Below are 25,759 nucleotides of genomic sequence, written 5' to 3'. Positions count from 1 at the left end.
ATATAGATCACTGGTTTGCACTTATACATACGATTTTATAATATTTCATCACAAAAACACAAACGACGAAAGAGTATTGTCCTCTCCTGGGTCAGTCATGGTAGGTAAACGGCCTGTATAGGGTTTTATTTAGTCCAGATGTTTCCTGTAGTTTGCGAATTTCACCCATTCTCACACAAAGGTAAAATGTTTGGCCCAAGGACACAAGAACTTAGTGGGGATTCAAACTAGTAACCCACAGATCATGAGACAAACTTCTACCCCTCATTATCGCCCAGGCAAAAAGCTCATGTTAGCCTCTGCTAAAGCTTAAATGCTGTCCAAATAATTTATACTTCTCAAACTTTTTTTCCATTCATGTACAGCTTTAGATAAAAATAAGCAAACCACATATTTCAGGCTGGATTCAGGCCTGAACCCCAACTGGACGATGCTAAAACACTATGTTAGCTAAACCATTTTGTTGTAATGCTGCCTGAATGACTTTAAATGTCTCACACCAGACCAGGATACCAAACTCATTTTCATTTTGGGTCATATGGAGATCATGAACGTCCTCTACGGGCTGGTTGTGGCAGAAAATATTAATAAAACCCATTAAAAAATTGCAAAGGCATTATTCGATGAGTACTTCTTAAAATTAAATATTGAACATCTTTTCACATTGATATGATTTGGCATGATACAAATAAAATCTGGTTTGATTTGATTGATCGAATGATATATATAACACATAATTATTTATCTGGAAGATTCTACATATGTGTGGCCTTTAGAGTTTAGAGGATCACATGAAAAATCTATGGTGGCGAGGATGTGGGCCCCGGGGTCTTGAGTTTAACACATATGAACTAGTCAATTTTTTACCCCTGCAACTCTTCCATATAAACAGATTTGTGGAATGCAGCAACGCTGATAATTGCCCTGTCAACCTGGATCTCTACACCTTCTCTTGGCTGTTTCTGTGACTCTTCTTGCCCAGCCTGTTGGTTTAGCTGAAAGCTTGCGTCTTCGAATGTTCACAGTTGTGACAGACTGAACAGTTCTCAGAATGTTCAAAGCTTGGAAATGTTGTTTTATAAAACTAACCCTGATTTCCGTGTAGTTTTACTCCTGACACGTCCACTGCCTTCTTTGGACGTCATAAGGTTGTTTGATCACTCATGATCTCTGATGCTTTCACAGAGCACCTGCACTTGTCCTGAGAAAAAAAACAATGATATTAATTAATATTAATTATTAATTTCTTATCAATTTCTTTGGAAGAAAATTGGTAGCACTGGATTTCAGTTGGAGGTGTTTGAGTAAGCAGGGTGCATGCAAATGACCAAGATCCTTCTTAGAAAAAGTCTGACAATTAGCCATGAATTTAGTTGATCTATCACTGAGAAAACCAATAAAATACTAGGCATTCAATGTTTGCTCAGCAGACAGGAAGCCAGTGTATCTTTAATAGTTTTCCTTTCATTCTTTAACCAGTTGCTTTACAGACCACACACGCAGCGCTGTGTGTCTTGTGTCAGCTAATTGTGCCATACGTTATGACACTGAGATCCAACAGAAATGGATTTGATCACCGTCTGAACCTTAAGCGGTCAGGAAGGCTTGATGAATGGGTCTCCTCTCAGAGTGTGCAGGCATGTGAAGTGTTGTGACGATGACCTGGCTGTTGTCTAAGTAAGGGTGAGGATAAAGCTCCACGTAAATCAGCTCGGTGGAGAGGCAACCGCAGACTCCCACATATCATATCGGGTATTTGAGATCTAGACTGAGAAGGGAGCTCTGCGATCGTTGCCAGACTTTAAACAAGCAGCTTAGAGAGACAGGGAGGCAGCGGTGATCGTGATGAAACTGTTGTCATGTTACTTCTTGGTTTCTCTGGAGTTCGTCTTGGGTCGGTTTGTTTATTTCTCGTAATCTCGTGACAGTTTTCCGTGGAGTTTCCAGCAAACCAGAGTGAATTAATCTGTTGAAATGCAAATACGATGATTTAGAACTGTTCAGTTAAAATAAAAAAACTCCCCTATATTTTGGTGCATTTATTTTATCTTCTACCTTTACAAGCTTTCCAGAGAACGCTGCCCAGAAACATCCTCAGTTTGATGCTGATTGATTAATTGGTGATAATTGTTATTGGTGATATTTGTAAAAGAAGAAAAACCTATCTAACCAGATAGATGCTTGCTTCTTTTTCTTTGCAGGGAAAATTTATCTTCGACATCTGCTAAACAAGGGGACGATAAAATGAATGTTTTGAGAATTAAATGGCACTCACTGACTATATCTGCCTTTTACAGATTTATTTTCTCTGGTTTGCAGGGAACTGCATGGAAATCGGAGACAAGATGCGAGAAGGAAGGTGTAAATAAACAAACGAGCACAAGACAACCTCCAGAGAAACAAAGATGTAACCTTGTAGTTCATCGAGTGAGCAGTCAAACTGGACTACAAATGATTCGCTCAGATAAATCTGTTGATTCACAAGTTGCAGAAAATATGATACACACTACTGAGGCACTTGTATAGGCAAATAAAGAACATTTCAATGTCCAAACAATGTCATGGGAATGCAAGATTTCCCAATATATGTAACAGTTATCATTAAACACGGGAATGTTGGCTATATTTCTGTCAAAGAAGCATGACATCCATTAATAATACGTAGAAGCAGGGGGCAGGGGAAGGAGGCCTGAAAGCATCTAGATGGAAAGATGAAAAGGCTGCAGGGGTGGCGAAAGAAGAGCATTAAAAACATTAGGAAGAGAGAATTACAGTGGCAGAGAACAAGGTCTTCTAGGGAGTGCTCTATGAGCTCAGCTAAAGAACAAAGGGAGAGGTCTATTGAAGGCCTCTGCTGATAGTGCTCAGGATGAGTGTCCGACATGTGGTCGTAAATCCCAAATCCCGCAGTCTGCGAGCCGGGGCCAGGGTCAGGCAAAGAAACCACAAAGAGAGGAGCTGAGAAGAGATGGGAGGTAAATGATAATACAGAAAAGTAAACTGAGACGCAAGCCTTCTCAAGGCTTAGTCTGAATCACTGAAACCAGATGAGCCTGAAATTCTTTTCCGCTGAGTTGCCTTTGCCGCGGTGTTACATGTTCTGCGTGCTCAGACGTGGCAACGTGGGAAACTGCAACGATCAAATTAAAATTCCCCCGCTGTTGTCTGACAGGGATTCTTCATATTCAGTTTGCTGGTGGTCCAAACGCAACCAAAAAAAATAAAAAATTGCTCATTACTGGCTTCATCTGCAAACACCTGAAAAATAAAAAATGTGGTGACGTCAGTCAGTCTCATGAGACAAACACAAGTCATTAATGAATGCAGGTTGAATTCATTTCATGATTTCCTATGTTGTTTTTAGGCATCTTCCTCTTTTATGTTCCCCCTTTTTGTATATTTCTTAGCTAAAGTTATTTTTCTTTCTGTCAGTGTGCTGCAGCTGGAATCTGAATTTCAGAGGAAACCTCTCCAGAGATTAACAAAGTTCTGTCTAATAAAATCCAATCTAATCTAAACTAATCTAATAAGAGGAAGCCAAATACATAAAAAATTGTGTGTAGTTTGGCCACTGCAGTGGCTCATCTGCAGAGGCCTTAGTCCTGGAGTCCCAGCCCGATGACCTTTGCCCCATGTCTTCCCCCTCTCTCACAATCCACTTTCCTGTTTGACCATTATCAAAAAACATAAATAAATAAAGGTCACTGGAGCTGACAAAACCTGAAAAAAAATGTGTGTGACTTTGTTCAATATGAGCAATTGTTAGTACATTGTTAGTAAAAGATTTCTTAAAATCATCTAAAAATTCCTTATATTGGCATTAATGTTACATTTTGCTAAGTAAGAACTGCAAACTTCAATGCAGTTCACTGGATTTATAAATGATAGATCAATACAAAATAATGATGAATGTACTTCATGAGATAGTTAGCACTTGGGATATTGTTTCACCCCCAAACCAGCTTTAAACTTCTCTACCACTGCCTCCCTGACCTGTCCGCTGTGGTTTTCTTGGTCTTTGTGATGCTGCCCCTTCACTACAATTCTCTGACAAACCTCTGAGGCATCAGATGACTTCTGAAGATTTTGATTTTATTTCAGAATGTGAACAGTTCGACTTCAATATGCATTATATGTTAATTCATAGGTTAGGATGTTTGGTTGTAAAGCCTCTTGAAGGATCAAACTTTGGTTCCAGTGTTATAAGTTGTTCCCAACTGATGGCTGATTCAGTACAAATAGTAAAGTGTGATTATTATTATTTTTTTATGTTATCTGCTCTTTAGAAGAAACAAAAGTGTCCTGTTTATTCAGGAGCCCAATTAGTGCATACATACATAGCTACCTTTCCAGGTATGAATGGTGGCTCGGACAGGAATTTGCCTTGTTTAAATGAAGCCAAAAATAAATGTGCATGCATCACTTTGTGCCTGTGCGTGTCAGATTTTTTTAATGTGACGTGGGTTTCCACAGGGCTTATATGACACGCAGCAGGTCACTGAGTGGGAAATAAGCCACATGTCCAAACACAGTTCGGAAAGGAGCAACAGATTTCAGCATGTTGACAGCAGTGATACTGTCAGCTCTCCTGATGATGGGGAGTCTTGGAGGCGCGGCGGCGTCTGACTTCCACATCTTTGGGAAATCCTTCCACAACGATGAAACCCTGCGGAGCGCCATCGACGACAGGCACTCTGTGAGGAAACAGCCGCGCCAGCAGGTCAGAAGCAACCAGTCAACCGATCAATAGTGTGGATTTTTTTTTTTCTGAAACCCATCTTATATTATGGCTCTTTATAACTTTATTTTAGATCTTGCACTTGAGTGGAAGTCTTTACTCCAGCTTTGTGTGGGTAAAACCTAAGGCGTAGTATAAGGCGCAGATTTTCAAATGACAATAAACTATTTCAATCAAGGAAAAAGAGCCGCTTTAATGCATGCTTTCAGAGTACAGCTTGATTACAGCTATACATCACCTCTTAGAGTAATGATCATCGTCATCAATCAATTTTGTAACTCAAGGCTATTGTTTTTGAATAATTTTCAGTGGATCTTTCTCACTTCCTGTTTCAAAATAACTGTCTAATTCATTTTAAGTTTATTTATATGTGTGATTTGGGTTATTTAATGTAAAAAACATGCTCCATAAATAAAGACTAATTGATCAATTGATTGAGCCTCAAAAGGAAAAAACACCAAACCATTTTACTTTTGAAAAATAAACATTAAATGTTGGCTCTTTAGCTTATAAAACAACTAAAAATAGACGTTGATTTGTCACTGTCACTTTTTGAAGAACACAAAGACCCACATTGAAAGTCCACTTGATCTGATTAAATGCAATTGTAACATATCCAGATACCGAGCGGGCTCCGCAGAAGTTTGGATCTGGAGAGCTTCAAGCTGCACGTGACCCCCGCCACCAGGGGTCCAGGGGTCGGCAGGAACAGCCTGCCGACCATCATCAAGCTGTACCCCCCCACGGCCAAACCTCTCCACATGCACGCCAACATGCCACTGCGCTTCGGCAGGGACAGCAACGACGAGAGGGTGCCCAACTCCAGCCCCAACATGCCCCAGAGGTTCGGGAGGTCCTGGGAGCTGATCCAGATGTGTGCAGAGTGCCGCGAGGCGCGGGACGCCCCCAGCCCGATGCTGCCTCAGAGATTTGGAAGAAACACTCCTTACTGGAGTCTCCTAAGGACGCTGGCCAGTGAACACTTGTTGGACGCTGGCTTGCACTGGTATGGAAATGACACAATCTTTAATATCCCTCTTACACTCATCTTCACCTCTAACCCTGCTTCCTTTGCTATAATTAAAATGTGCTGTTATTCAACAGGACTGAAGATTTTGACTACAAAACCAGTTCTGAAGAAGATGTAGACACGGACGAAAAGACCTTCAAAGGATAGCCAGATCTTCTATTAAAACAAAGCTTAGATCTGGACTATTTCCATGTAGATGTTGTCTTCTGAAAATATTGTCCTTCTCTGTATTGAAACTGATCTTATAGAACAATGAAGTTCATACAAAAAGTAAAGCTTCAAGCAATGAGAATGCAAAATGTTATTGTGTTATTCATCTTAACTCATCATCATTTCTGTAGAAACTCCCTCAGGGATGTTCTGATGAGAAAGCATAAGGTTCATCATAAAGCCCTTTGACTTTGAGTCATTCTCTTGAACTGGTTCAGAGGGGAGAAGATACGATTTGAACTTAATGTGGTTCATTAAAAAAAAAATAGCAAAACTGAACCTGCTATAGTAAGCTGCTGAGGAAGCAGCTGTTAAATTTTTTGAACACTAGAGTGTGCAATGAACATGCTTTAAATCCAAAAGCTTTCCTGACTGCTGTGTTACAACCTCATCATGTCACTATTACAACACGAGAGAACAACAAAATGTGCATAATACCCTTTGCCACACTTAGATTTAGCCTTTAAAGACATATGGATTGGAAACAGTACTCAAACTACTGACAAAAAAAAAAAGGCTCAATTATTTCCTTTCAGTCAAGCTGATTTTGACAAAAAACGTGTTAAAATCTACATTTGGCAGGGGTATAAGAGTAAGCAGAAGTATGGATTTTTTTTTTTCCTTTAGGCAATGAGTTGAGCAAGTTACCCAATATTAATCTTAAAGAATAAAAGACACACATATATTCTTTATAGTGGACCACATGTCATTTCACATTTTTTCACAATACACCGACTTTAAAGTACTTTATTAGAATTTGTATTACATAGACTATCATCTAAATGTATCACATATACAGCAGTTTGGGTGATGGGTGCCACTTCTCGAAGCATTTGCTTTGAGAAATAACAGTTTGTTGAAATTACACACAGAAATATTTAGTGAATATAACAGATGCTTCCCATGCAATATTTGCTTCATAACTATTACAATTGGCTGCATATTATAAACTGCCTTTTATTATGAGGATTATCACAATTTTCCTCATTGGGTTTTTTGTAATCAGATTTCTTTACAGAGAAACTGAGATTAGGAGTTTAATCTGACTCAAACTGTTTGATAACAAGCACTGAGTCAAAGCATTTCAGACATGTAACTGACATACATGGCAAACAAACCCCACCTGTCTGTCAAGGTGGGTGTGGCCCAAATATTAGAGCTCATTCAACCACCACAGGACTACGCCCCTCCCTGAAACTTTATTTCATTTGCTCTATGGTTCAAGGACAGTTCAATCATAGCAAAACAATCATTTCTGGTCAGCAAGCAATCAAAAGGGAAGGAGTGTGAATTTGAGAAAGAAAGGTGAAAACATTTTCCTGAGGGCGTTTCAACACATTCCACGCTGACGGTAGGAATCTGATCTGATCCTCCTCTGTTTGTTATCCCTTGCTCTTCACTTTTTCAGTCCAGCAGTTTTCACGCTCTCATTCAGTCTCTCGTCCAGACAAAATTTTTGCTAAAACTTTTTGCCCAAACGTTTGCGCATGTGGTCATTTTCCACTCGCTTCATCAGACATTTCTTTGCTGTGATGTGGCTGATTGTGGCTCCGCCGGTCCTTCTCTCCCAAAACTAGCTGCTGGCAATGGGGGACATCCAAAAAGGAAAGAAGGTGTTTGTCCAGAAGTGCTCCCAGTGTCACTCTGTGGAGGAAGGGGGTCGCCATAAGGTGGGGCCAAACCTCTGGGGGTTGTTTGGCAGGAAGACGGGCCAGGCACCTGGATACTCCTATACTCAGGCCAACATGGAGAAAGGTATGAATCACTACAGAAATGCACCGAACATTTCTATTCTAGAAATGAAAAATTGACCAGGTAACTCGCACTACAACGGATTATAAAGTAGGTGTATGTGTGTATGTGATTGACAACGTATTACTAGTGAATTCTTGAACTCTGGACTTTAAAGAAGAAAGAAAAGAAAGTCATAAGAAGAAACACAGGAAGAAGATCATCTGATCAGAACTTCTTATTGCTGACATGGAAAACTCTCTCCCACTTGTGAAACATGGTAGTGACCGTATCATGCTGTGGGGCCGTTATGACCGGCAGGGACAGTGACGCTGGTTAAAGTTGACAGGAAGATGGATGGAGCTAATTACTGAATAACAATGGAAGATAACCTGACTGTGGCTGACTTGAGACTGCAGTGATGTTTTATTGTGAACATGAGGCGAAAGCCACAACGGAATCGTTTACGTCAACACATATCCACTAGTTACAGTGACCAAATATCTCAGAAAAATATCAGTTAGCCAAAGCCATCATTTTTAAGAAATGTGACAAATAGTGCCGGATCTCAAGCGACCTAATGTGGAAAATTGTTTATTACATCTGCATACTGTTTGCAAGTCTTCAGCAAAACATTTGTTTCAGAAGTACACAGGTCAAAGATGACAAATCTGATATGGCTACACTCTTGACAATAACCTGCCTAATGTTTCTTCTCTTTTTCAATCAATCTGAAAAAGCTATTAATAGCTTTCCTTCTACATAATGTCCATGTTTTTCTTATTCCTCCTTAATAGGAGCTGGTTTTCTCTATATAAAGTGAGACAGCAGGTCTGAACATGCAGCTGGCAGCACTGCTGTTCCTCTCTGGCTCTCTGTGCTCTATAAACCCATTCCACCGACATTCTGAAGTCTTTAGTGCACACACCAGATGTGTTTGATTGTCTTTGTCTTGTTTTCCATTTAGGTATCATCTGGGATGAGGAAACTCTGAATATCTACCTTGAAAATCCCAAAAAGTACATTCCTGGTACCAAGATGATCTTCAGTGGGATTACAAAGAAGAAAGAAAGAGCAGATGTTATTGCCTACTTAAAGGACGCAACCTCCTAATGCACTGACATAGTAGACTGCGTTCCAGCAGCTACACATAGAGGGATTGAATGAGCTTTTATGAGTCAAAAATGTGTCGTTTCTCTTATTTTTCTATGACTGTTCATTGAGGAATTAGCTGCTCGACGCACATAGCACCCATGCTAAACTTTAATTTGTTCAATTATATTTATCTTGTTTGTTCTTGCTGAAGAAATTGATTGTTCAGTTCTGGTTTAGATTTGTATTGGCCCTTTTTATGGATGGGTCGAATGGGGAAAATATTTTACTCTTGTTCTCATTTTCTCGTATTTCAAGAACAACAACTCAAAAATTTCCCAGCACAGATCTTGATAGGTTATGTATATATTTGTAATTCAACAGCTGGATTAATAATAATAAGTCATGTCACATCATTTACATTTTTAAGGGGTGTTTTACAATGTCTGAACCAATAAATACAATTGTTTTGTGTCAGATCTCGTATTTTCCTTTTTGCTGTGTCTCAGACCTCAGATCATGGATTAGACGAGGAGGAGAGGGGATTTTTTTGTTTGTTTTTTTCCTGTTATTGGTTTTTCTTAGCAGGAGTTTTGTATTCAGTTTTCTAGCTGCTTCATGAGAAATTAATTTGAGTAAAGCACTGTACTGAAATAATAAGGAGAAATTCATGCAAGAAACATTTTATGTTGAGCAGCTTGGTGATTGAAAACCTGCATGGAGAGCTCACCTGAATGAATGACCCTGGTGGATTCCACATGTCAGAAGTTCCTCTTAAGTCAAGGAGCAATTAGGAGCAGAATTGCCCTCCAAATTCTGAAAAGATAATCCGCCTTTGTGTTCACATTGCATGAAGGAAATTCAGTTTCATCAAACTCCATGTTGTTGTGTGAAAGGATAACAACATCCTCGGGTGGCTCTTTTCTAAATTACCGAAAAATTCATATGAGGAAAAGGTCAGATCTTCTCTAATATCCCAAACATAAATGAAAATATTGTTAAACACCATCTAGCATTCCTTGCAAAAAAAAAAAGGAATAACATTTGCTTTTTCAGGTTTGCCAAACTCTGACCTGCCAACACAGGTTTCTCTCTTACATCATCAGCATTTAGTTTGTGTTTAATAAAATGAGCTGAATGTATTTTTACTGCTCAAAAAATAAATAGTTGAAGGTTACAGACCTTTCTTTGCGTTACTGGACAATTACAGTAATGGCAAGTGCATTATTGTTGTTTTCTCAGTCATTTTGTTGCATTTCTCAGAACAGATTTGAAATGTTCAAAACTGTACTTGTTCAGTATTCAAATCATTGTCATTTGCACACATCCAACGAACAGTTAATCATTCATTTGAGCAGGTTGCAAATGCATTGGTCAGTAGTTCAAATGATAATGTACAATCACTTGCCTTTTCCTACATTGTCTTCTGCTTATGCCATCAACATGTATAATATGGGTCTCTGTTTAACAATCTCAATCTGTGTAATATTTAACCATCAATTCGTAAAGAACGCTTTTGCATGCAAAATGCTTTAAAAAGTTGCCATAATATGTCAAGCTTTTCTTTTTTTCTGAAATATGTCCAGAGCTGCTAAATTAATCTTGACTTTTGCCACCGAACATAAATGCGTGAAGCATTAGATCAATCAATGATCAACTAGTTTTGTGAAGGAGGAAAAGCAGAGGATGTGACAGTGCAGGCTTTCCCATATTTGACCAGTAGAGGGAGACAAACATTTTTAAAGTCAAGGCGTTGTTTCTTTAATGCTACCGCTGCGAAATCAGTGGATCGCCATGCTGCGTTAAAACAATTATTCCAAACAGAGACACAACGATCCTTGCTCTGATTGTCGATTTCTAACCCCAAATAATAAAGCAATGTTTTTTTGTTTTTTGTTTTTGCTCATCTGCTTACTAGTTGGAATCAGTTGCAAGTTCAATTATCTTCTGAATACCACAACCTTTCGCTTTAGACAAGCTGTTTTATTCATGTTTTTGTTTCTTACATCATCAGTATCATGGGAAAAGTTACTGAGAGTCAAGCCTTCAAGAAAAATGACAACTCACTTCCACTCAGCCTTCTCCCACCAAAATAACCTGAGTGCTGTTTCACTCAAATATGGAGTGACCTTGAGAACTGGAGAGGCTGCTTTAAGTTATGGCTTCATTGCAACTGAAATCATATGATAAAGTGACAAGCAGGCGCCACAGGAGAGCGCGTCCCGCTCTGGTGTTTCGATCGGATACAATGATATGTAAACAGAGACGAGACAGGAGAGAAAGATGGTAGGAGGAGGAGAACACACAACCGCTTCATAATCATGACACAGCATTTCCTTGCCATGCGTTGCATTATCAGCACACCTGTCCTTTTAAGTGGGCGTGAGCCACAGCTCTTTTTAAGCAGATTTAGCCACCTTTCTCGTTAACATTTTCGTTGAGATGCTTTGAGGTCCAAATACGGGGAAACGCTGAACTCTGAAGGAGCGTGAGTTTGAGACAGAGTTTGAGACAGAAGGCCCCAACTCTTCTCTGAGGCTGTAGGAAAACAATCCCATCTGAAGGTCAGGTTTTCCTCCCAAGATTTTTTAAAAGCCATTGTTTGCATCACAAAAGCACTATAAGGCATGTTTTTATATTCAAAATATTTCAAGTTTAGCAGCTTTTGCTCATCACCTCCACATATCAGCCTGCTGTAGGTTTGACAATATTTTTGGAGAGACTAAAGAAGTCTTAGTGTGTCCAAACATTTGGTAAAAATTGTGTTTTTCCGCTCATCTCGAGGCATGTCTTTGCCGCAGTGTGGCTGATTGTGCCTCCTGCTGTCATTTCCTCCCCTTCCAGCCGCTGACCATGGGGGCCGTCGGGAAAGGGAAGAAGGTGTTTATGCTCCCAGTGTCACATTCAACAATCAACATCTTAAATAGCTTGCTTAGTTAGTTAGTTAGTTAGTTAGTTAGTTAGTTAGTTAGTTAGTTAGTTAGTTAGTTAGTTAGTTAGTTCCTATTTGGGGGAGTTTGTACCTCGAGTTTAAAGCGTTGTATGTAAATATAGGTTTTATGCCTTATTCTAAATATCCAGCAGAGGGCGCCATTATTCTAACAAGAGACCGATAACAAATCGCGCCAGAGCTGCGTGCTGGCGCTCCTTAGAACTGTCAGATCCGTCCGAGCGAATCTGAAGTCGATCCGGATGGCACAACAGATTCATCAGATCCAGTCGATCCAGTGGGTCTGAGGCACCGCTGCTTTGTGGTTTCTGCTGGGGATTTCAGCGCCAGAAGGAGGAAGAAAACAAGGAGGAGGACAGAGAAGAGGGGGTCAAAAAAAAACTGCATTCCTTTAAAAATTGTTATCGACCGGCGGAGGGAAGGAGGAGGTCGACAAGTAGGATCTGATTGATCAGGGTTGCAAATTTTGCACGGTGAATGTCAGCAAAGCCTCGTCTGCTCGGCGCGCTTCATTCCTCTGAGGTGAGAGGAGCGTCAGACAGCGTGTCTGCAGGTGCCATACAATCAGATTCAAGTGCAAGGTAGGAGAGAGCCTGTTGATGCCACTTTTCCAATGTTGGTTCTCTACTGGACGGGCTGTACCGCTTATACAAAGCAGGAGAACATTAAACCGGGGGTTCATCCCCCATGGTTTAATCACATCCCTTGATCAACAATGCTGAAATGTGTGTTCACTCTAACACTGTGTTTGAATGGACCCATTACAGTCTCACTACAGTTGCATGATGTGTGTGTGTGTGTGTGTGTGTGTGTGTGTGTGCGCGTCCACTGTATGCTGGTGAAACACCCCCTCTTCCTAGTCTAATTCTGGCACAGAGGGCGTATGTGCAGGGCTGGAATTACAGCGGTGGCTGCATCTGCTGCAGTGAGGGGCTTCAACAAGTTTATAGAGCAGCAGTGACAGACTCCAGAGTGTGGGTGGGTGGAGGGCTCTGAAGGGAGGAAAAAGGAAAAGTGACAGCTGCCAGGGGACTGCAGGATTAGCGCATGTGTTTAGGAGAGCTTGCCTTGTGTTCATTTCAGGGACAGCACATAGGCAGCATGGAGCTGATGAAAATTGCATTGTCCCTTCCCATTCTTCTGTGTCCCGCTTGGGCCTTATCCCACCACTCCTACCTGGACGGCATCCTGTCGCCTCGCTCAGGTAAGGCATCAGCTGGGAGTGTGTGTTGCGGAACGGAAACAGGCCCAGATGTTATGTAACAGTAGACCATGTAACATGAGTGTTTCGCCGCAGCGATGCAGAGGGGCGTCCTCCCAGCGCTCAGGTTCCTGGATGAAGCGTTGAGGTTTGACCCCTGTTGTCTCACGTCGCCTCCCCCACCGCCGCTCTTCCCTCCTCCTCCTCTGCTTTGGAAGAGGGGCACGCCTGTAAGTTTGTGTGCCGCACCCCCTCCTCGTCGGCCTTTGCTTCCATCCGCACTCATTGAGGAGCTGTTGATTTTATTTATGTGTTTACATGATTGGTGAAATGAAGGACGCACTGAGCTTATTGGAACCGATCATTATCGGAGGTGAAGGACTGGATAATACGCATGTAACCCCAGAGTGTTCACCAGGACCCCCGGGACCCCCAGGGCCCCAGGTGAGGACTCACCTCAACATATTACATTTACAGTGCTTTGTAAACATATTTGTGTCTTTTGAATTCTTCCCAATGTAGCCACAAACTTCAACGTATTTCTGAAGACGCTAGCGGTTTCACCGATTGATCATCCCTGAATTCTTTAGCTTTAGGTGATCAGCCGATACTCAAATGTCAAAATGATCTTATCCATGGATCTTGCACTGATCTCCACAGAGATGTGAAAATCTCTGCCTATAGGGTTAGGATTAGGGTTGAGAGAGGAGTGAGTGACAGACCCGCCCACTGGGTCACATGCGCTACCTCATGTGCAGGTAAAAAGTTTGTGCCATGGGCATTGTTCAGTCTTTTTCAGTAAAATAAGATTGGAACATTGCAGGTGTAACCTTATAACACCTGACAGTGTCAGTCATTTACAAAAAGTCAGTCCAATTCAGAATCGGAAGGTTAAGCTCTTCAAAGACTGACCGGAAAATGGCAATTAGAGCACTTTTGGAAAAAAAACATATCGCCACAACTCGATGCTGGTACCTCCGTGTGTCACCACTAGGATGGTGCATGCAGTTTGGTGTGAAGTGTCAATCTGTAGGCCAAAAAGTTCAACTTTGGTTCCTTGTGACCAGAACACTTTCTTCCACATGTCCAGTTCAGGCATATGTCCATGTCGTTGCTGGTTTGCAGTTGAGCCATTCCAGTTCTTGGGATAAAGGTTGAAACTTAATCCGACCCTTCGCTTCTCCACAATGCTATCCCTCAGTGGATTCTATCTACTAACTATAACTTCTGAATTGTAATCTTCTGCATTTGTCTTTAATTTGTGGCTGTCAGCATCATGTTGATGGGATGATTTTTTGGGGGGGCAAAATATAGAAAGGGTCAAAGGGTGTAAATGGCTTTGCCGGGCCCCATGCATTAGCTTTTGATTAAATCATGTTGCATTGGATAGCTACAGACATTAAAGGCAGTAGATGGAAATATTGTTAAGCAAGCTTAGACAGGAATTTCCATAACCTTGTTACTATTGATGATGCTGCACATGTATTGTCCTCAGTATAGGTCACACAAGCTGGATAAAAATGTTTTGTGTCATTTTTCAGGGTGAAATTGGATTGCCTGGTATAAGGGGACCAAAAGGGAGAAAGGTGTGTGTTCTCGTTGAAAATTATGTCCCTAATTCAGTTTTCTGCTGAAGGAATTTGTCCTTGCGTTCACCTGCACTCTAACGACATCTCTTCTTCTTCTTCTTCCATTTGTCGTCCTCCAGGGAGAAATTGGACGTCCGGGGGCAAGGGTGAACAGCTTCTCTACTGCTCGTATTCCTTCATATCTCTCTCCAGCTTCCTCCAACCATTCTCTTTCTATAATCCAATTTGTTTATCAATATCCCCGGAATCCTGCTCCCGCCACTAAATGGACCATGCAACATTAGTCTCAGCAGTGAGCACTAGTTTGATCTCCCAGGGCATCCTTCGGTACCCTGCTCATTTTCCCTTACTCTCCTTGGCTTGGTCCCATTCACCTCCACGACCGAACCCAAGTCCTGCTGATCAAGCCCCTCCACCAGCACTCTGCTTGTGCATTTTAATCTTCCTAAGTGCTTTTGCTTTCCATGATAAATCACACAGGAGGTCCACTGTGCCTCCAGACGCCGCAGCCTTACAAACGGCCTGCCGAACAAAAGCACGGGCTGCAGCTCTGGGATGCAGTTCAGGTGTAAACAAGATGTGAGGAAGCTTCTCTTCTGTTCAGCTAGCGGAGAGCTGCAGAGTGGGACTAATTAGAGATTTATTTCCATTCCTCGTTTTTAAGGTTTTTCATCCAGACATTCTTTCTTCATATATCAAAATCCTACTCAATATATATATATATGGGAAGATATAAGCTCTTTAATGGCCAATACTCCCTTTTGTCATGCTCCAACCACAAACTGTAATGTTTTGGGATTTTTTATTTATTCATTTATTTTGGTAGGCCTTTGTGAGGTTGTTGTGAAAGGAAAGAAAAATAGTGCATGTTTAAAAAAAAACGAAGAAAAATCCAAGTCTGAACAGATTTCTTCCAGATTTTCCCACATCCACCTATATTTTCCCCAGTTCTGGCCAGTGTCTTTGTTTTTGCTGCAGAAAAGCAAGCTGCATGATTCTGTAATATGTTCAAAAAAAATACTGAAACCTCTGCCCCCCTCTCCCCAACAAACATGAATATATGCATCAGTATTTCTAACTGGGACTTTCTTTTCCTGCAGGGCCGTCCTGGCGCTCCCGGTCCTCCAGGGACACCAGGATTTCCAGGATTTCCTGGTCCACAAGGACCCAAAGTAAGTGCCATAAGGTACAAATATATCACTGTACTATGGTACACTAGATAAATATGTGTCATAGACATCTGTATATTGGGAAATTATTGATTTTTTTTAAAAAAATTGGTTGTAAGGGAGAAAAGGGAGACTCAGGACTCATGGGTTTACCAGGGCTGCGAGGTCCACCGGGAACAAAGGTCAGAGAGATCTTTCCATCATGAAAACAGCCGTGTAGATTAAAGGTCAGTCTTAACATTCTCTGCTTGCCTTTTCAGGGTTTACCTGGTTACAAAGGTGACAAGGTAAGCTTAGAGGCACATGTTCTTCCTGCTAAACCGTAACTGTTTCCAAAAGAAGTTGGAAATGTGAAAAGAACCAATAATGTCTCACCAAATGGGGGGATCCTCCTGACTCTAGAGTGATTTATAGCCTACCTCGTTACATTTATGCAACAAAATAATATCAACGACTGACCCGCCGATGGAGGAAGTTCCAGCAAATGCTTGCTGCTTTCTGTTTGTGATTGAACTTTGACACATTTCAATCTCTTGTTTTTGACTAGGGGGACCGAGGCGACCGTGGCTCTGCAGGACCAAAAGGGGACAAGGTCTGTTTGTTTACACCGCAGGTCCTGAAGTCACCTGGAAACTGTTGTCCCTTTGCGTTTAGTACTTCTGTTTGGTTCTATGATAATCTGCTCATACTGCGTTCCAGCTAAAAGTTCCAAGTGAAGAAAGTCTGATGCAAGACAGTTGATTTAAATTGCTGTAGTGATATTTATTTTTCATAACTATTTTTCTCTGTCCAGGGCTCAATTGGTTTGCCTGGGATGCTCGGACAGAAGGTATTGAATAAGCTGTTAGGAATTTTCACATTAAAAATTAGCCGGAGCCTTGAAGAATGCTCTTCTCTCAGGGTGAGGCGGGCCCAAAGGGAGAGCCAGGTGTTTCTGGGAAGAGAGGACCAACTGGGAGACCAGGGAAAAGAGGCAAACAGGTAAAGAAATCTTGTCCTATTTGCGTGACTCTAGTTGTACTAAGCAAGTTGATAAAAGTGACAGTTCTCTGTGTTTGTGTTTACGGTTGGCCTTTTGTTGAATTTGTGCAGGGTATGAAAGGGCATTCAGGGGCCCCAGGAGTCATGGGACCCCCAGGACCTGCAGGTCCCAATGGCCTCCCTGGTCCACCTGGACCTCCAGCATCAGGTACTGTAACACATCACACACACACTCCTATACACACACACACACGCACACACACACACACACATCTGTTTTCACCTCTATATTTTGTGTTGACCCCTGTGTGCATTATCCATTCACTCTTTTTGCAGGTCTCTACTTGGTGGGGGAGAAAGGACAGAAGGGCCTTCCGGGACCACCAGGTCACTGCGACTGTGATACTGTAATTGGATCAAATAACGCCCCCTTTGGAAACTACTACACAACGCGACGGGGCGGCAACAAACTCACTGCTGTGAGACTCTGAGTGTTGACGGTCCAAACTGAAATCCTACCGTTAGCGTGGCCACTAAGTTTGTGAGTGTTCTCCGGTTCTTTGTGCAGATTTTTGTGGTGAACAGTGAGGAGGAGATGGGTCGCCTTCATGTCGAAAACGCAATCGTACTAAGGAAAGATAAGCGGATGCTTTACTATAAGGATAAAGATGGCTGGAGCCCCATTCAGGTAATTAGATTCAAAGGTGTACTTCAGTGTTATAATGTCTTGCAAACAAACAAAAAATAAAGGGAATAAAGCAAAGCAGCATGGATTCTCAATTGGTCATGAATGCTGAACTTTGACTGGGCCATGGTAACACATGAATATACTTTGATTCCATGAATGTCATGAATGTCCCAGCTGGACATTCATGATTGTCCTAATGAGAGGCGAACCTTTCCTCCCAGATTCAACCCTTCAACAAACTTCAACAGATTTTCTACCAGGACTACACAGTTTCAGCGAAACAGCATCATGCTGCCGGCTTCATGTTTTAGCATGAGAATTAGGTTTTTAGACTGATATGCATTGTCCGTTTTTCTTCCCATATGGTATTTTCCCTATAGGCCAAACACTTCTGTTTCTTGCACTGACTCTAAGTAGGGGTATCTGAAGCTGATGCAAATGCAGGACATATTTTGTTTTACATTTCTGCCTGCAAAAATAAAACAAATCTGGAAACCAAAATATTAACTTCCTTCTACTTGAATATTATGTGCTTTTGGTTTATCTAGCAAAGGGGCCTGGAACCTGCAGCTCCAGAGCCGCATGTAGCTCCAGCTGATATGATAAGAACCATCATCAGTTGTTGACACCATTTATATTTGTAACAATTTTATTTATGCAATTTAAATTTAAATGTAATTTAATTTAAATTAATTTAACTTAAATTAATTTAAATCTAATTACAAATAACATTTTATTACAATTTTTCATCTACAAAAGTGTAAATTACATTTTTTGCATTTGCAAAAACATGCAATTGTTTTCTGTCATTACTTGAAATCTGTGTCCTTTTTTTTCTTTTTACATAATTTTCACAAATATTGACAATGTATCCATCTTCTGTTTGCAAGTGTTGGTTTTTATGTCATTTTAAAACCTGAGAACAGAAATAACATGTCAACTCATCAAAAATGACAAGTTTCGTACTGCAGATATTCATCAAAAATGTCTTATTAAAAAGTTAATCTTCCATGTGCAAAACTAAAACCAGGCTCTTTTAGCCTCACTGAGGGTAAAAATGGCTCTTTGGACTGTAAAGGCTGCAGAACCCTGGTCTAGCACATAAAATCTCAATCAAATGCAATGTGGTAAGTAGCAATACTTCTGTGAAGGACTGTGCATTCGAACATGTACTGATCTTCAGCTTGAAAGCTTAACATGCTTAGTCTCTAAAATGATCTCGTGCTAGCATTATTCTAGTCTGCATAGCAACACCTGGACACCGTTTATGTTTTTTGTCCCTGCAGCCCTTTCAGCCGTTCCAGTCCACGGAGACCGTCCCAGAGAGAGCAGGCGTGTGTGGGGACGGGAAGGTGCAGGTCCAGCACGGGGAGGAGTGCGACGACGGAAACCAGATCGTCACAGACGCTTGTCTCAGTAAGTAAAACGCACAGGCTATATTCTCTGTTTCATTTCGGCTTGTTACGCAGCAGTTTCACTAAATAAACTATTCTAGATTTTTGCCAGAAGAAAAATAGAAGCGTGCTGCAGAGCAAAACCGCAACTTGCCAGTGGATCCTGTGCTCATGTGGCGCAGTCAAAAAAGACTTTCCTTGATCTTTTATTAATCCCTTGCCCTTCCCTTTCCCTGCCAACCTCTCACTATGCTCTGCCTCTATCCAATTAAATTAGCAGGAAAATGCTTTGCTGGCATCACCGAACACGGGTTGCCGTGCCAAAGAAATTAGTAACGTCTTCTTTCTCCTGCTCTGTTGCGTTCTCACATTTTCTCTCCCCCTGCTCCCCGCAGATTGTAAGTGGGCCTACTGTGGAGATGGATACCGACATGAGGGTATAGAAGAGTGCGATGGGAAAGATTTTGGTTATCAGACCTGCAAGTCCTATCTTCCCGGGTACGCTAATTGATTCTCAGAGCATGCACACATGTGTTTTACTGGGTTAGTTTTCAATCACAGCAACTTTCATTACAGATTTTAAGACGATACGGTAAAAGGAAGCTGTTTTTAAATATGGCACCTCGCTAAACAATTCATACACCTTCAATTTTCTTTCCAGTCGTGCCACGTGACGACCACAAACTCCAATGTATTTTATTGGAATTTTCTGACATGGTCCAACACAAAGTAGTGCACAATTGTGAATCAAAAAAGGTAGTGGCAGCATAATGCTGTGGAGCTTCTTTTTCTTAGTGTGGACCTCTCAAGCGATATTAAGCTAATGGGGAGATCAATTATCTCCCCATAAAATGAGGACCCAAGAAAAAATTGAGGATAGTGAGGGAGTTAAAATATCTGAATACTTGACTGAATGTGAAGTGCAGCATTTCTTAAATGTGAAATATTGCTAAATTATTTTTAACAAAAAAAACTGAGCAGCAGATGCAGAGGTAGACATATTTCCATGTGTTTTTATCGGGACTCCCCGACTTATTCAAGTTAGCCCAGCTTTTATATTCTTGTTAGCAAATGGCACATTTCATTCATTTTTAACCATTCTCTATGTTTTTTTTTTTTTTGCAGGTCCCTTGGGCAGCTTAAATGCACTGAGTCCTGCCTCATTGATTCTACCGGCTGCAAGTACTTCACCTGAATAAAGAAGGCCTCCCTGAATGAAGAAATAGTACTTCAGACTTCCTCTGGAGTATCAAAACTTTGAAACCAACTAGTGATGCACTGAAAGGCTGCACTAAAGCGAAGCTGAAGTGCCTGCTCCGAGGCATGAAAAGTCATGGAAGAATGTGTTTTTGTTTTTTTACATCACCTGTAGTACCCTCCACACCTCGAGGTTTGGTCTTGAACATGCCTCAGATAACAGCTCCATGGGCTGCAGCACTGTTATAAAATCATTTCAGATGGGGACGCAAACATTTTAAGGATGTAACGATTGTGCCATGTCAAATACTTACGCTGTTTTAAGACATGCTGACTGTTAATGCAGAAATAAGCTATGTGCTCTTTCCTACAAAAAGGGTTGTATTGTATTGTAGTATGCAAATCTAAGGCGGCTGAATGTTCTTACTCCTGTGCAATGTATTACAAAACACGTGTTTATTAAGTGCAATGTTGTGTTATTGCATGCAAATGTGTATAAGCGCACAGCAGACTGCTTTAACTGTTCAAAGCTGTAGCCATGTCGCGTCCCCTCTAGCAGAGAAATTGCAAACAATCCGACAGGAAAACATGAATGTCCTTTAGCAAAAACGTAGTGATAACATTCGGTTACCGAAGCAGCATGATGTATGAATGTAAGTGTACATTTGATAAAATAATAACATCAATAAAGACTTGATCTTCACACCGGGGCTTGTGTGGAAAGCAGCCAAGCAGAAGAGAAAGCTCTGCAGCAGATTCCTGTAGATATTCCTGCACTTGTTGCTTTTCTCGTTCAAAAGAAAGATCTCTGCAACGCAGAAACACAGTCCTGTTCCTCACCGGCAACAAAGACAAAGTCCAGTAATTCATTCTGCAACTATTTCATTGGGAATATTTAAATGGAGCGAAAAATAAAGCTCTTCACCATTTTGTTCAAATGTCTGTCATCCTGGTTACATTAAGAAAGGATAAGAACAGAAGATAAAAGCATTACCAAAAACCACTTCATTGGTATTATTTCACACAAACATTTAGCTGTTTCTGAGCTTAATGTTCCATTCAAAGATGTTTCACCTGCTTTAGCTATGAGAATCCCAACTGTAAATAATCATGATATCAACTCATTATTTTTCATTTTGTGTGGCCCACACTCTGTCTCTTTTATTCACATACAAAAATGTTTTGGAGGAATGTTTTTGGTTTTTGACACAATTACATGGTTAAAAACGTCACAGGTTATTGCTGATCCTCAGAAACGAACATAACGGGAAAGTTAAAAAGATTAAGTACCAGCTTTACTGTGATGCAACCCTTGGAGGTTGAAGGGAAATGTAAGGTTAATAATTATCTCGCTTTTTTTTTCTAAATTAATTTGACCAATGAAACTCGCCAATCGAGCAGACGCCTCTCTGTGAGACGCATCACAACATGACAAGAGGTGGATGATTTGATAACATCCATCAGTGAAGTTCAGGAAGCCATCAACCAGGAACCAGTACCAGGAAGCCAAGGCACAGTTTTTGTCTTGTAACTCCAACATGCTGTTGATCTTCTTGTTGAGTCTGGCTCTGGTTGCCACGTCTCCCTCCAACGGGAATGAACTTATGCTAACGACAAACAACTGTCCAGAATTCTGGTACAGCTTCAGCGGCCGCTGCTACAAATACGTCGCCACAAAGATGACCTGGGCTGATGCGGAGCTCCACTGTCTGTCCCTGGACAGCAACCTGGTGTCCATCCACAGCCTGGAGGAACACAATTTTGTCAATTCCATGATCAAGAGCTATGATCCTGCTCAGGCCTTCACTTGGATTGGACTCACCGATCTCCACAAGGAAGGGTCCTGGATGTGGTCGGATGGGTCCAAAATGGATTTTCTCTATTGGGACGGACATCAACCAGATAATGCAGGAGGAAATGAACACTGTGGACACACCAACATGTGGACACGCTATAAGTGGAATGATTATGTGTGCTCACTGACATTTTCTTTCGTCTGTAAAAAGCACTGCCTTTGTATGTAGAGGCAGGGAAAAATCATCTGAATCTGCCGTCCAATGTAACTTGTGTCGGCAGTCATGAAACAAATCTGTGTAATTAATAAAAAAATAAAACTGCTATCCAGAAAACCTCTTTGTGAATGATTATTGAATACTATTTGTTCTACATTTTTCTGTGATGTAGTGCAGCTCACGCATTAGATCTAATTAAAATCAAAACAAACAAACAAAAACAAAATTAATCTTTTGGAACTGAAATTTCTGGCATTGGATGTATTTTGATATTTTTATTAACTTTTTTTTCTTCAACCTCTTTAGGCATTTTGGAAGCAGCAATTTATGTGCAGATGACATTTTTGTGAAAAAAAAATTTAACTTGTGTGAGGAAAATCCAGCAGAGTGTTACACAAGACCCATGGACAAAGTCTGAACAAACAGTACATGTTGCACTGTAAACTTTGCGTGGGATTATTTTCAACAGTCAGAACCGTGAATTTGAAATAGACAAACTATTAGTTTCCAAACGTACTTTCTTGACTTAAAGTGTCTCAGATATGGAAACAGTCTTTAATTTAACTGGCCCGAGGTGAATTCAACTGAAAGTGTAACAAATGAGGTTGGACAAGGACCCAGGAATAATTTGAAGTTGGTGAGTGGAGGTGAAATATCTTTTTTTAAATCACTCACTGGGAACTAAGTCATTTGTATGTGTAAAAAAATGCTTTTGCAAAGAATTTAACTCATAAAAAAACAAAATAAAACAAAACTGAGGTACAAATGTGAATATTTTAATAAATTTTGACTCCAACTTTGATTTCCCCCCCTTCACGTTTATGTTTGCAGAATACTTTAAACAAGAAATTGTACTTTTGTCCATGCGCTCAGGTCCATAAAAAGTCACGGATTTTCCCTGAGGTAACTCTAATATAGCAAAGATAAAATAAAAACATTTTGGCTTTTGCATCAGCCTAAAGTCTGAACCAATACGCGTAAACGTAATAACTAAACTTAATAGCAACGCCGGTCTGCAGATGAGAAGCAGATGAAAAGTTTGTGGGCGGGGCCTTTGTGGGAAGCGGCCAATCAGAGGAAAGATTCCAGCTGCAGCCTGAACACTGAAGCGTTTCTCACTGCCACGTAGAGGAGAAGCTGCTGCTGCTGTGAGTTTCCTGCGTGTCTTCTTAACTTTACCTGCAGTCGGGAGTGTGGGCATGCTGCTGGTCGTGCTCAGCTTCCTCGGCTCCTCCATGCTGGCCTCCGTCTGCGGCGGGAAGCTGCCCGAAGCCGAGGTGGACGTGGATGTTCTGCAAAGGCCCTTCATCTGTCACCGAAGGTCCAAGTACGGAGACATGCTGCTGGTGCACCATGACGGATACTTTGAGAACGGCACCATGTTTTACTCCAGGTACAAAGTGTTTCCACGACTTGTTTATTAAAGAAATTGGAACATAATAAGATGTTTTTGTTTTTGGTTGGTTTTTTTTTCCTGGTGGATTATGCATTGTTCTGGCATGTTGTGTAACAGAAGTTAGAACACTGATCATTTCAAAGGATCGTGTTGATTATGGTGTTGTACTGTAAAGTAGTTGTATTCTTTCTCAATGTTATTATGCTGTGAAAATATCACTGCACCCAATTGGAACTGTCAAGTTTTCAAACGTTGCTGGTGAACATTTATAAGAGCTGTATTGTTGCTCAGCGGAAACCAGTTGTGTGGATATTGCCTTAAAAAAGGGCAGCCGCCCCATTGCTCATCATATGATGGCTGAATATTTCCTAAAATGTTTCTGTGTCTTATAAAACTACAAAACATGACTGGTTGTAATCAAGCAGACTCGGGGTTTTTCTCAGTATAATATAAGCCTGGCGGGCCACCCGGCTTTACTTGCTCCCCACACACACACCCACACACACACCAGGCAAAGCAGCGCATTGAGTTGGATGTGAGGGGTGCGCACTAGTTTTGTTGACTTCACATGCTATTATTTCCAAATTATGATGCCTGTTCATGCATATTCAAATTTTTGTAACTTTTAACATTTTTCAACTCAAAATAACAGAGAGCCTCCGGTGGGCTGCCCTAGTGCCTCAACTACCAGGTGTAGCAGATTTTCTGTGGGAAACCCTTCATGTGGACCATGGCACAGGGGACACCTTTAAATGACATCTCTCATCATGTTTTCCCAACAGTCAAAGGCAAAATGAGAAAGCAATGTGGTTCACGTTGGGGATCAGGGAAGTACTCAAAGGCTGGGATCTAGGCCTGCAGGACATGTGTGCAGGAGAAAAGAGGAAACTGGTAATACCTCCAGCCCTGGCCTATGGGAAGGAAGGGAAAGGTAGAGAGGCCTTGTTCGTCTTCTGTCTTAAGTGCATGCTGCTGAACACAGCCGGCCTCTCTGTGTGATATTCATGTTTCTTTGTCCTACTTCCAGTGGTTTTCTAGGGTTTTCATGCTAAGCTGAAACTTTATTGTGGGACAGTCGTCTGCTTTGACTCAGCATGGAGCATGCAAACAGTACTGTGCTTTCACTCTGGTAAGCACAAACTACACTAACCAAAACTATCGCCCTGTAGGAGCTAACCATGCGTTTTATGGACGTCAAAACATCCACAAGCTTGGCTGAACAACTAAAACTGCCTAGTTGCTGTTTAGTTGAAGTAATATGTTGATGGTTCTATTTTTTCACCTGACTTATCGCCATGTCGCCTGTGACCAGGTAAGATCCCACCGGAGAGCACTCTGACCTTCTTGGTTGAACTGCTTGAAATCAGAAATGGCCCGAGGTCTCACGAGTCCTTTCAGGAGATGGACCTCAATGACGACTGGAGACTCTCCAAACATGAGGTGACAAACAAAGATTTTTCTCTTCAGCAATAAGCTGACTGTCAAGAAAATTGTTTATCCCTTTCAGGCTTCTTCAGTTTTTGTTCACATAATTATTGCAGACAGAGTTTTTATTGTTTGTCTTACTTGATATTTATCTTATTTTGTTAGTATTTACTTTATTTTTTAATCCCTATTTCTCACTATGTCTGTATGTTTCAGGTGACAGAATATCTCAGGAAGGAGTTTGAGCGCTACGGCTACCCGCCCAATGACACGTTACATGAGAACATGGCGGCCGACATCTTCGCCAAAGAGGACACAAACAAGGACGGCTTCCTATCTGCAAGAGAGTTCACCTACAAGCATGACGAACTGTAACGTCACTGCTGTGGCTCATTGCTGAAACACAAGAGACTCAGGTTTTCTAAAGCAGCATGCTTGTGTGAAACAGAACTGTGAAACTGGTTACGTCATTCATTTTAGGCAGACAGTTTTGCTTTTGAGCCCAAGTTTTCAATCAGAGGTAAGACTTTTAAAATCTGAGAATAACAAAGAAGGTAAATCATTAAATTATTTAAGATGTTTCTCTTTTTCACATGGACCTGGCTTTCAAGTACATTGTTTTATGTACATAGCTGTATGTCCAGAAAAGTGACTTTCATGCCTATTATGAAGGTATGTAAACTTCTGACCAGAAGTGCAGGTCAAATGACTCCACTCCATCTTAATTTAAAAACAACCTATGGTGCTCACATTTTTCCTGCTGTAGAAATGCCTTGTCTTTTTTTGTTGTTGACATCTTCCTAAAGCTAATTTTATGAATCCAACTTTATTATCTTCAAAACAAATTGATCTTAAAATCTGGAACATGTGTTATATTTATTGTATTGAGCATTAAAATAGTTTTTTTAAACATATTAGATTTTTTTTCTAGAAAAAGGAACTCAAACACAATATTC

General features: G+C 41.0%; 5 protein-coding genes across 6 annotated transcripts; all 5 read left to right on the top strand.

The window, feature by feature from the left end:
• Positions 1 to 4,542: 4,542 nt before the first annotated feature.
• Positions 4,543 to 5,952, top strand: npvf (neuropeptide VF precursor). Its single transcript, XM_055058902.1, has 3 exons — positions 4,543 to 4,720; positions 5,359 to 5,744; positions 5,843 to 5,952. Exons 1-3 carry the CDS (start codon positions 4,559 to 4,561, stop codon positions 5,913 to 5,915), a joined length of 621 nt encoding a protein of 206 aa, XP_054914877.1. The 5' UTR covers positions 4,543 to 4,558; the 3' UTR covers positions 5,916 to 5,952.
• Positions 5,953 to 7,202: 1,250 nt separating this feature from the next.
• LOC129378559 (cytochrome c iso-1/iso-2-like) lies at positions 7,203 to 9,244 on the top strand. The gene is made up of 3 exons (XM_055058871.1): positions 7,203 to 7,329; positions 7,556 to 7,733; positions 8,677 to 9,244. Exons 2-3 carry the CDS (start codon positions 7,565 to 7,567, stop codon positions 8,820 to 8,822), a joined length of 315 nt encoding a protein of 104 aa, XP_054914846.1. The 5' UTR covers positions 7,203 to 7,329; positions 7,556 to 7,564; the 3' UTR covers positions 8,823 to 9,244.
• Positions 9,245 to 11,925: 2,681 nt separating this feature from the next.
• LOC129378614 (acetylcholinesterase collagenic tail peptide-like) lies at positions 11,926 to 20,673 on the top strand. Of its 2 annotated transcripts, XM_055058964.1 has the most exons (18): positions 11,927 to 12,332; positions 12,835 to 12,955; positions 13,049 to 13,182; positions 13,289 to 13,396; positions 14,494 to 14,538; positions 14,661 to 14,687; positions 15,642 to 15,713; positions 15,830 to 15,892; positions 15,971 to 15,997; positions 16,258 to 16,302; positions 16,504 to 16,539; positions 16,611 to 16,691; positions 16,803 to 16,899; positions 17,028 to 17,170; positions 17,260 to 17,379; positions 18,666 to 18,795; positions 19,169 to 19,271; positions 19,899 to 20,673. In XM_055058964.1, exons 2-18 carry the CDS (start codon positions 12,853 to 12,855, stop codon positions 19,966 to 19,968), a joined length of 1,404 nt encoding a protein of 467 aa, XP_054914939.1. In that variant the 5' UTR covers positions 11,927 to 12,332; positions 12,835 to 12,852; the 3' UTR covers positions 19,969 to 20,673. The 2 variants fall into 2 exon arrangements, with proteins under 2 accessions (XP_054914938.1, XP_054914939.1); XM_055058963.1 differs by having other exon boundaries at positions 11,926 to 12,955.
• A 737-nt stretch (positions 20,674 to 21,410) lies between these two features.
• Positions 21,411 to 22,099, top strand: LOC129378552 (lactose-binding lectin l-2-like). Its single transcript, XM_055058865.1, has one exon. The coding sequence runs from the start codon at positions 21,509 to 21,511 to the stop codon at positions 21,992 to 21,994; it is 486 nt and encodes a 161-aa protein (XP_054914840.1). The 5' UTR covers positions 21,411 to 21,508; the 3' UTR covers positions 21,995 to 22,099.
• Positions 22,100 to 23,110: 1,011 nt separating this feature from the next.
• On the top strand, positions 23,111 to 25,713 carry LOC129378577 (peptidyl-prolyl cis-trans isomerase FKBP14-like). Its single transcript, XM_055058901.1, has 4 exons — positions 23,111 to 23,375; positions 24,161 to 24,309; positions 24,691 to 24,818; positions 25,020 to 25,713. Exons 1-4 carry the CDS (start codon positions 23,182 to 23,184, stop codon positions 25,176 to 25,178), a joined length of 630 nt encoding a protein of 209 aa, XP_054914876.1. The 5' UTR covers positions 23,111 to 23,181; the 3' UTR covers positions 25,179 to 25,713.
• The last annotated feature ends 46 nt before the right edge of the window (positions 25,714 to 25,759 follow it).

Source organism: Poeciliopsis prolifica, unplaced genomic scaffold, assembly GCF_027474105.1.
Source record: "Poeciliopsis prolifica strain line A6 unplaced genomic scaffold, Auburn_PproV2 SCAFFOLD052, whole genome shotgun sequence".
In the NCBI taxonomy this organism is placed as follows: domain Eukaryota; kingdom Metazoa; phylum Chordata; class Actinopteri; order Cyprinodontiformes; family Poeciliidae; genus Poeciliopsis; species Poeciliopsis prolifica.
Note: the sequence above shows the minus strand (reverse complement) of the source record. Positions and strands in the feature narration are given on the sequence as shown.